Source organism: Lactuca sativa, chromosome 4 (assembly GCF_002870075.4).
Source record: "Lactuca sativa cultivar Salinas chromosome 4, Lsat_Salinas_v11, whole genome shotgun sequence".
In the NCBI taxonomy this organism is placed as follows: Eukaryota; Viridiplantae; Streptophyta; class Magnoliopsida; order Asterales; family Asteraceae; genus Lactuca; species Lactuca sativa.
In genome coordinates this window covers 367789960-367799995 of record NC_056626.2, presented here as the reverse complement: position 1 = coordinate 367799995, position 10036 = coordinate 367789960, and the positions used below count along the sequence as shown (strand labels likewise).

The 10036-nt window shown below is 34.9% G+C and overlaps 1 protein-coding gene across 1 annotated transcript; it reads left to right on the top strand.

The window, feature by feature from the left end:
* The first annotated feature begins 2568 nt into the window (after nt 1-2568).
* LOC111908958 (patatin-like protein 1) lies at nt 2569-5264 on the top strand. The gene is made up of 7 exons (XM_023904756.3): nt 2569-2723; nt 2904-3085; nt 3241-3427; nt 3883-4029; nt 4317-4619; nt 4852-5027; nt 5120-5264. The coding sequence occupies exons 1-7, from the start codon at nt 2577-2579 to the stop codon at nt 5187-5189; spliced, it is 1212 nt and encodes a 403-aa protein (XP_023760524.1). The 5' UTR covers nt 2569-2576; the 3' UTR covers nt 5190-5264.
* The last annotated feature ends 4772 nt before the right edge of the window (nt 5265-10036 follow it).

The following is a 10036-nucleotide window of genomic DNA, read 5'->3' as shown; positions in this document are numbered from 1 at the left end:
AACAAGGAATTTGATTTCAAAAGCACTAACTATATGATCAACCTAATTTTGAGAGTTTTTTTTTAATAAAATTGAGTTCACACATAAAAAGGAAAGGATGAAGAATGCGTGCTCCTGTCTTCAACTTGTCGTCTCCAGAGTTGCACAACACCATTGTCGAACCACCATTGGTATCATCATCATCTCAACCTTTCTTCTTCCATCTACACCACTGCAAATCGGGAAAAGATATAAAAGGGGTGTTAGTCCTTGTTTGTGACAGAGGGAGAAAGACGCAATGAGGGAGGTAAAAAGAAAGGGGGTGGGTTCCTATTCTAGCTTTTGTTTATCTTCTTATCTCTCTTTCTCTCTTTAAGACATTTTTTTGCTTGTCTTCCTCTTTCTATGTCGATGTTATCATAAATTCTTTTTAAAACATTCTCAACTTGATTCTAGATCTAGTTATCTTATGTTTTCATTGTGTAAAGATTTTTTATTACAACCTATATGATTTTTTAGAATCAAATCTTAATAGATGAATCAGATACTTATTAGAGAATAAAAGGTATAAAACAATGTACATAGCGACTTAGGTATTGATAAATCTAATAGTTTAGATAAGAATTTTTTATATATTTTGGTTTCAACATGATTACGCTTATTTAATATATTTTATATGAGGAGAAATTGATGCAAACTTTTCTCAATTATGAAGTTCCCTTGCATAAATATGTGGCAATGATGGAACTTGAGGTATCATTCAATTATTATTTACCTTTTCCCTTTTCCCTTCATTCTATATAAACATGTAAGTTCTGATTTCATCATTTTTTATATTTTTATTTAAAAACCCCAGAAGTTTGTATAATCAAAACTTTGGTTTTTATTAGTTATCTCATTACACAATTGGATTTACCAAATCAACTATTTCGCTTGTTTTTTAGGTGAAAGACGAATAAAGCATTTAAAATTTAAGAAATTTGACTTTTTTGTTTAAATTTATACTTTTATTCTTCACTTTTTTTGCGGGTTATGAACAGGGGATAAAGGTTTGTTATTCTCATATAATGTTATTCTCAAAGAATATAATTTTATGGCATTTATTCTCATAGAATGTTTATGATCAAAGAGATAAATGGTGCATGAAGGGTATCATTATAATCAAGGGAGTGAAGGCTGGATAATGGGTTTTCAAGCAAGGGAACCAGACAATCTTCTCACCTTGTTCCTCTTATTAAACAATGAAGAACTTCACACCATCTGGTTTCTTATCCACCTTCTAGGAAGTAACAATGACCTATAGTCATCTTCATTGTTGTAGTTAACACTTCATGCTGTAAAAACATCAAGCCATAAGTTTATGTAATTATAAGTTATTTTCATTCTGATGACAATGTTAGATGTGTAGTTGTAAACTGTCTTAATCCTTATGATAATGTTAGATTTTTGTATTTGAATTTTAGGTTCTTTTTTTATTTCCCGTCTTATTCTTTGACAATGTTATTTTATTATTTCAACAATGTTGAATTATTCTTCAAGAATATTATTTTATTATTTCAACAATATTGAATTACTCTTCAAGAATATTGGTTATGCACTTGGATTTACTGTCTATTCTTAGACAATTTCAAACTCTTATTCAAGAATGTTAACCCATTCTTTAAGAATGTCAGTTATGACCATGTAATTAATGTCTTATATATTCTATATGAATGTCATTCGTAATCATTCTTAGCGTCAAGCATTATGATTTAACTAAAAAAATTGACTCTTAACCATTTTCATGATATATAAGTAGCTTTATTTAAAAAAAAAAACTGATTCTTAACGTTGTATCAACCATGCAAATTGTTAAAAGATTGTAATTCATAAGCATAACAATGGCAAAAAATAAGTCACAACAATTAACTTTGAACTGTTCCCATGATGAAGAAAAAAAAATCTAATTTTATATATAGTTAAAAAAGAAAACTTAATTCTAACAGAATGAAATATGTTTCATATTTTTTTTACTATTGTGTAAAAATCTATTGCAGTACGTAAATTGAAATTTAAATATAAATTTAAATTGATACTCAATTAAATTCTCACATTCCATATATATTTTTACCATTCTTACAATTTTGACGTTACAGTGAATTAAGTGTAATTATAGAATAAATGTAGTGAGTTAAGTGCAATTATAGAGTAAATGCAAGTACATGTTAACAATGTGTACCCTCATATTTTAACCCTTTGATCTTTTAAATCTAATGGACAAAAAATATAATATTTATAGTTCACATTTGATTATATATATATATATATATATATGCTTTTTACGGAGTGATTTAATGTTTTAGGAACGTTGGTTTTCCCCCTCGAGAATCCTTTGTTCGCATAAATAAAAGTCAAATGGATTATTTTATGAGTGTTTTGATTTTTTTATAGAAGAGAAATATGCAATAATTAACACATAAGAGCATGTGCTATTTGGATCTAGAAAAGGGACAATTTGACGTGTACATAGAGATGTTAAGCATATAAACTAACTCTAAGTTCTGATTAAGCACATATTATTCAAGAGTTAGGTCTTAATTAATAATTACGGTCAAAAGATGGCAAGCAATATACTGACTACAGCCCGTGTGGGACTCCGACCTCCAAGCGCCGGAAATCTTATAACCATCCTCAGCATCGATGGTGGAGGTGTAAGAGGTATCATTCCGGGTGTCATTCTTAGTTACCTTGAGTCACAACTTCAGGTATGACTCTCACATATATGTGTACGAACGTACATATCATCTTTACTTGAACAAACACATATAGAACCATTTTCTATATATCGCTTAATTTTCTATATATTAACGAGTTACATGCTATAGAGTTTATTTTTAACTTTATGTAGTTTTATATATTTTTTTTCATGAAATATATATACGCAGGAGTTAGACAGTGAGGATGCAAGGTTAGCTGATTACTTTGATGTCATTGCTGGAACAAGCACCGGTGGTTTACTAACAACCATGCTAACGGCTCCAGACCAAAACAACAAACCTTTGTATGCTGCAAAAGACATCGTTCCATTTTTTCTTGAAAATTGTCCGAAGATTTTCCCACAAATTGGGTAAGTTTAATTATGACATAGCTTCTATTCTTATAAAAAGACACAAGATTTTTTTTTTTTTAAATCTGATAAAATAAAATTCCACTAAACTAAATATTTAATAGATCTTGATCAATTGTCTTGTTTTTTACTCTTCGTTTGTTGCAAATATATAGAGGGCCGTTTGCAGAGATTATAAAGCAGTCAAAGGCACTGATAGGACCACAATACGACGGGGAATATCTTAAAGACCTTGTAACGGGCATACTAGGAACTACAAGGTTAAATCAAACATTGACTAACGTTGTCATTCCTACTTTTGACATAAAGACTATGCAGCCTGTGATCTTTAGCTCATTTCAGGTGTGTGCATGTACATTCTTTTAACCAAGTTGAGTTAATTTAAGAAAGAAAATACTCGCATGTTATTATTTATTTGATTATCACGACTTTCTAATTTAATTTCTTCCTATTAATTTAGTTCAAAATTATTGAACCAAAATGTACATGATGTACTATTAATCGAAATCTACCCGATCAATAAAGTTTTGGTTCTTTTTATAATTTTCAAATAGTTGTCTTAATAATAAAATATTAATTGATAATTAATACGATACTAGTGTAATAAGAATAAATAAAAAGTCAATGTTTTTATTGCCACTTCAACAAGACATTTCATATGCAAGAAAAACATGTTAGTCTTTTTTACGTGTTAAGATTACAAAGACTTATAGTCAATTAATACATTTTTCAAAATGCATTGTTATTTCTTACATCTAATTAAGTCTTTAAGATTAGCTGATAATGGTGTTTTGAAGGTGGCAAGTGAGCCTAGCAAGGATGCGCAATTATCGGACATTTGCATGGGTACATCAGCTGCACCTACATATCTCCCCGCATATTATTTTCAAAACGGTGATGAAGAGTTTAACCTTATTGATGGTGGCATTGCGGCTAATAACCCGGTAATTAATATATTAAATTCCATGCAAATATAATTAGTATTTATAAAACGAGGACATCTATTTATGCATGAAGTACTACTATTCACGCATACTTCTCTTGACACACATAGTGCACCTCTACGTTGCTCTTCATGCATGGAGTAAAGCTGTATACAAACTCTTCTTGCATGAAATATGACTCTCCATACACGTACAAATGTTCATGCATGAAGAACACTTGTTATTGAGCAAAGTACAAATATTAATTACATGAATTGTAACCTTTTAATTTGTGTACTAATTGGTAGTCTTTGGTTGCGACTGGGGAAGTGACAAGACAAGTCATCAAAGAAAATCCAGATTTCGCTCAAATTCCACCACTGGATTACGCGAGATATCTCGTGATATCGTTAGGGACAGGCACACAAAAGCAACAATCTCCATATGATGCGAAAATGGCTGCAAAATGGGGTGTGCTCGGGTGGTTAGTCAATAACAATTCAACCCCACTGATAGAATCTTTCCTTCAAGCGAGTGCCGATTTGGTTGTTTTTCATAACAACATTGTATTTGAAGCCCTCAGTTCGGTTGATAATTATCTTCGCATTCAGGTACGCTTCATTTATCTCGGACATGCATTGACTGATACAGTACAACTTGACCATGCACATCTTGGAGACCCTCGTAATATTTGGTCTCTGACATGCATTAATGTGTTGTACAGTGCCATATTCTTAACAATGCACACAAGGGAGATTTTTTTTTTGGCTTTGTAATGAATATCATATTTGATGCATTAAAAGTTAACATTATGAGTTTTGTTTACTCCTACCGTAAAAATAGGATGATACATTGACTGGAGACTTGAGTTCAGTAGATATAGCGACAACAGAAAATTTGAACAATTTGGTTGATGTTGGTGAAAGATTATTAGATAAACCCGTTACGCGAGTGGATACTAATACCGGGATAGTTGAACCGGTAGTGGGTGGTGGTACAAACCGAGATGCACTAAAAAGGTAGAACTCTATTATTGGATATTCTCGGATCACTTTTAGTTAAGCTCGTTCATAAAATATTATACAAGTTATTAATGCATGTTGTAACATAGGTTGGCGCAACAACTCTCGGATGAAAGGAAATTGAGGGAGTTAAACTATAAGGGAGGGGAAGTGCTTTAGTAAATTTTAATTTTTAGTTTATATACTTATTCAAATTTGAGGAGCATGTAATAAATATTTGTTTAATTAAATAAAGTGGCAAACTTCATTTTCTTCTTTATATTTCTATATATACTTCGGTTATATATAGTGTTTATTTATTTTTCTGCATATATATGATGCTTTTCTAAATTATAGATCGGAGAATACATGTTATCTATATCTAAGATAGTAAAAAACAATAACAACCTAGACAATACATAAATAAGTTATTCGTTATAATGTTCATAATGAACGTAACGACCGTATTAAGCTGTAGTATATCACTACAACACTAATAAACATTCACAAGGAACATTTGTCGATCGTGAGTAATATTTATCATTTGTGAGAGAAATATTTATGAGATACAGTACCGTCTCATACATCATATGTCTCGAAAACAAAAAAAATACAAACGATCCAAACATCAGAGTAAAAGACATTATAATCGCGGAAACATGAGGAGGAGGTGCTATGTCATTATGTCGGTCCCTTTCATTTCTCTTTTGTACCGGAAACACCTGAAACTATAAACATAACTATAAGCACAAAGTTTAGTGAATTTCCCCAAAATACCACATACAACATAAATAAAAATATAATAACACGTCCTTGTGTCGGGTCTATATCAACCCCGAGTCCATAATGACTCAATGTAACAACATATAGTTGTGTCGGTTCCGTATCAACCCCTGGGTTCGTATCAACCCTGAGTCTATAAGAACTCTGAACCCAGATTAAATCCATGCATATAACATACAATCATAACAGCATCAGTCACATAACACATACATCATACAATGGGTCTGGTGCATTCGACCTATCAGTGTTGGGAGAAGACTCGCCTCACAAAAAATGTTCAACTGCTACAACTCTCACTGACAAAGCCTTGCTGCTACACACCACCTAATCAGTCAACGAAATAAACTATAAGCACTTCATCGAAAATAAGTGTTTGGCCAAAAGTCAGCTCAAGTTAATGGTCAATGGTCAAAGTCAACGGTCAACATTGATTTTGGTCAACCGCCACGTCGTGGCCACCTATGGCCACGTCGTGGCCCTCCAGAAATAGCCAATTGTGATTTTTGCCACCACCACATCGTGGCAACCTTAGCCACACCATGGTCATTGGGTTTTCAGGAGCTTAATGGATTAAGTTGTTTTCTTTGACTCAAAAGGCTCCAAATTTCAAATCTAGTCCGAAACAAGGTCTAGAAGGATAAATTTTCCAACTTTACCCAAAAAGACCATTCAAAAAGGTCAAAACCTCAAACCATAGATTCAAAAAGGCTAAATATGACATGTCTTTCCTTATTAAGCATTGTATCCCAAAAATTCCATGGCTCATTTACTCCATAACATATTATAATACCTAATCCAACATGAAAGTTGGTGCTTTATAGACATGCATGTCTAATGCATGTCTGGAAGCCATAATGAGCCATACAGAGGGTTTTTCCATGGAAATCCCATGCATGGTTCAAAACCCATCTAGAAACTAGATCCAAACCAATAATCATACCCAAAAGTCCCATAGATTCATAAAGTTGCAAGCTTATGAGGTCTCATCATTTCAACTCACAGAACATGAAGATTAAGGGACAAAACATAAGATCTAGCAACCTATTTTGATAAAAATCGGGTCTTAGACACTTACAAGGGTTCAGAAAATTGCTAACACAAAGGATAAGGACTAGCTTGCTGAATCAAAAGTCACTCCTTCTTCATTCTTCATTCCAAGGCTTCAAGAACACCAACAAAGGCACAAAATGAGGGAGACAGAGATTTAGGGTCTCACATGTTTGATGGAGGCTGAGGGTGAGGAAACCCTAGCCTGTCCATTCCTTTAAATAGGAAGTAAAAGCCAAAAAAAATAGGGTTTCTTATTTGCCAGCTACCATGTCGTGGCCTAATATTGCCATGTCGTGGTGGCTTAAATAAAACACACAGTTAATCTTGACTTCCCACGCCATGGTGCCTCCTTACCATGTCGTGGCGATCCACAAAATGCCAAATTTGCAAAATATAAGGTACCTCGAGATCCAGATGTTACAACTCTCCCCTACTAGAATCAGAATTCGTCCTTGAAGTCCACCTCTACAAATAACTTAGGGTAACGCTCTCTCATCTCGCCCTCTAGCTCCCATGTCTACTCAGAATCCCGTTGGTGCTACCATTGCACATTCACCAGTTTTATCGCTTTGTTGTGCAAGGACTTTATCTTTCTATCGAGAATCACAATCGGCCTCTCTACATAATTATGGCGCTCATAGACCTGAATGTCATCCAGAGGAATCGTCGCATAATCATCGGATAAACACTTCCGTAACTGAGAGACATGGAAAGTGTTTTGTATCTGACTAAGGTCATTAGGCAAATCCAATCGGTACGCAACCTTGCTCACTTAGGAGATAATCCTGAAAGGACTAATAAATTAGGGACCTAGCTTTCCCCGCTTTCGAAATCGGATGACAACATTCCAAGGTGGCACCTTAAAAAGCATTGTATCCCCCACCTGAAACTCGAGATCTGAACGACGTTGGTCAGCATAGCTCTTTTGTCGACTTTGTGCGACCCGCAACCTGTCATGCACCTGATGTATCATCTTTTTGGTCTTGAGCACTACCTTGGTACTTCCCATGACCTGATGTCCGACCTCCCCCCAATAAACTGGGGTCCTACACCTCCTCCCATACAACATCTCGAAAGGTGGTCGATCAATACTAGCATGGTAACTATTGTTGTAGGAGAACTCGGTTAGTGGAAGATTAGTATCCCAACTCTTGCCAAAATCTAGCACACACACCCTAAGCATATCTTCGAGTGTCTGAATGGTCCGTTCACTCTGCCCATCATTCTGGGGTTGGTAGGTTGAACTGAAACGCAGCTGAGTACCCAAGTCCTCATGAAACTTCCTCTGAAACCTGGAAGTGAAGCGAATGTCTCGATCCAAAACCACCAAAACTGGAACCCCGTGTCGAACTACTACCTTTCGAATGTAAATGTAGGCCAGCTTCTCGGCTGATATACTCTCGGTTATCAGAATGAAATGTGCACTCTTAGTCAATCTATCAACATTGAACCAGATAGTCAACCCCACGTTCCATCCTTGGTAACTTTGTGATGAAATCCATGGTGATCTCTTCCCATTTCAACATAGGAATGGGTAATGGTTGCATCTTATTGTAGGGTCTCTAATGTTTGGCCTTGACTTTTTGGCAAGTCAAGAACAGCTCCACGAACCATGATATTTCTCTCTTCATACACGATCACCAATAGCTCAACTTCATATCCCTATACATCTTTGTGCTCCCATGATGGATTGAAAACTTCGACTTATGAGTGGTCTGGACCCAAACTCTCCCATATTGTGTCTAAAACCCCCAACTATCCTTGACAAATAAAGGAATTTACCCCTCTGATTCACTCCGCCTTCTAATTTTCCTTCTTCAAACCCTCCACATGAGTCTCTTTGATCATATCTAACAGTGGAGAAATAATAAACATCCTCATACATAAGTCTCCAATAGGTGCACTCGTTTCCTTGTGGATTAAGGCATCGGCAATAACATTGGCCTTCCCAAGGTGGTACAGGATCTGAGAATCATAATCCTTTACCACATCCATCTATCTCCGCTACCTCATGTTCAAATTTGGTTGATCCATCAAATACCTCAGGATCTTGTGATTAGTGAAGATAGTACACCTACCTCTATACAGGTAGTGCCTCCAAATCTTGAGAGTAAAACCTACGACCCCCAACTTTAAATCATGTGTAGGGTAGTTCGCTCATGAGGCTTCAGATACCTAAAAACATAAGCAATCACATGTCCCATCTACATGAGGATAGCTCCCAAACCCAAGATAGACGCATCACAATAAACCACGAAATCATCCATGCCCTCGAAAAGAGTGAGAATCAGAGACTCACATAATATCTGTGTCAACATCTCAAAACCTGATTGGTGAACGAGCCCCTACTAAAAGTAACATTCTTCTTCATCAAGCGGGTCAAAGGCATGGCGATTTTGGAGAAATCTCTATTAAATATCTGATAAAAACTAGTGATACGTATAAAACTCTGAATCTTTGATGGGGTCCTCGGAACCTCCTATCTCATCACAACCTTAATCTTTGTTGGATTGACTAATTGTTGGGTTTTGAGCATTCTAACACTCCTAAGGTGTACATGCAACCCTAAATACCTTGGATCTATGTTTTCTCTATTATACATGAAAGCTTGAACTTTCCAAGTTATTACCCTAACAAGCATACAAAACTTTGATACTTGAGTAATAAACAAGTTAGATGACATATCGTTTCTTGTAGTTGGAAACCTTTGACCTTTAAGAACTTAGTGCCCCAAGTGTTGCACCTCAAATGGGATCACACAACCACCAACAATTGGAATAACTTGAGAGAATATTATATTGCACCAAAATCGGCTAGCCCTCACTTGTGTATCCTTTTGTAATATTTTGCTAGTATGAGGCTTCTTTATGTAGTGTGCACACTAGAGTTATGCCATGTAACTCATGACCTTCCACATTCCTCATGATCCATGGCTTTTAACCTCCATGGAGTATCCATGGGTCACCATATGGGTTTAGCCTAACATGAAGAACTATGGATCATAACTCCACTTTATAAGAATGAATGATTTACCAAATCAATCCCCATTTATTTAATTAGTCTCTTTTAATCAGAAAATTAATTCCAAACTAATTCTTGATCAATACTAATTAAATAATATGATTTCATATTAATATATTAGAACTTATAATGTATTAATAAATCATAAATATCCTCTTCTCACAAAAGTCTAT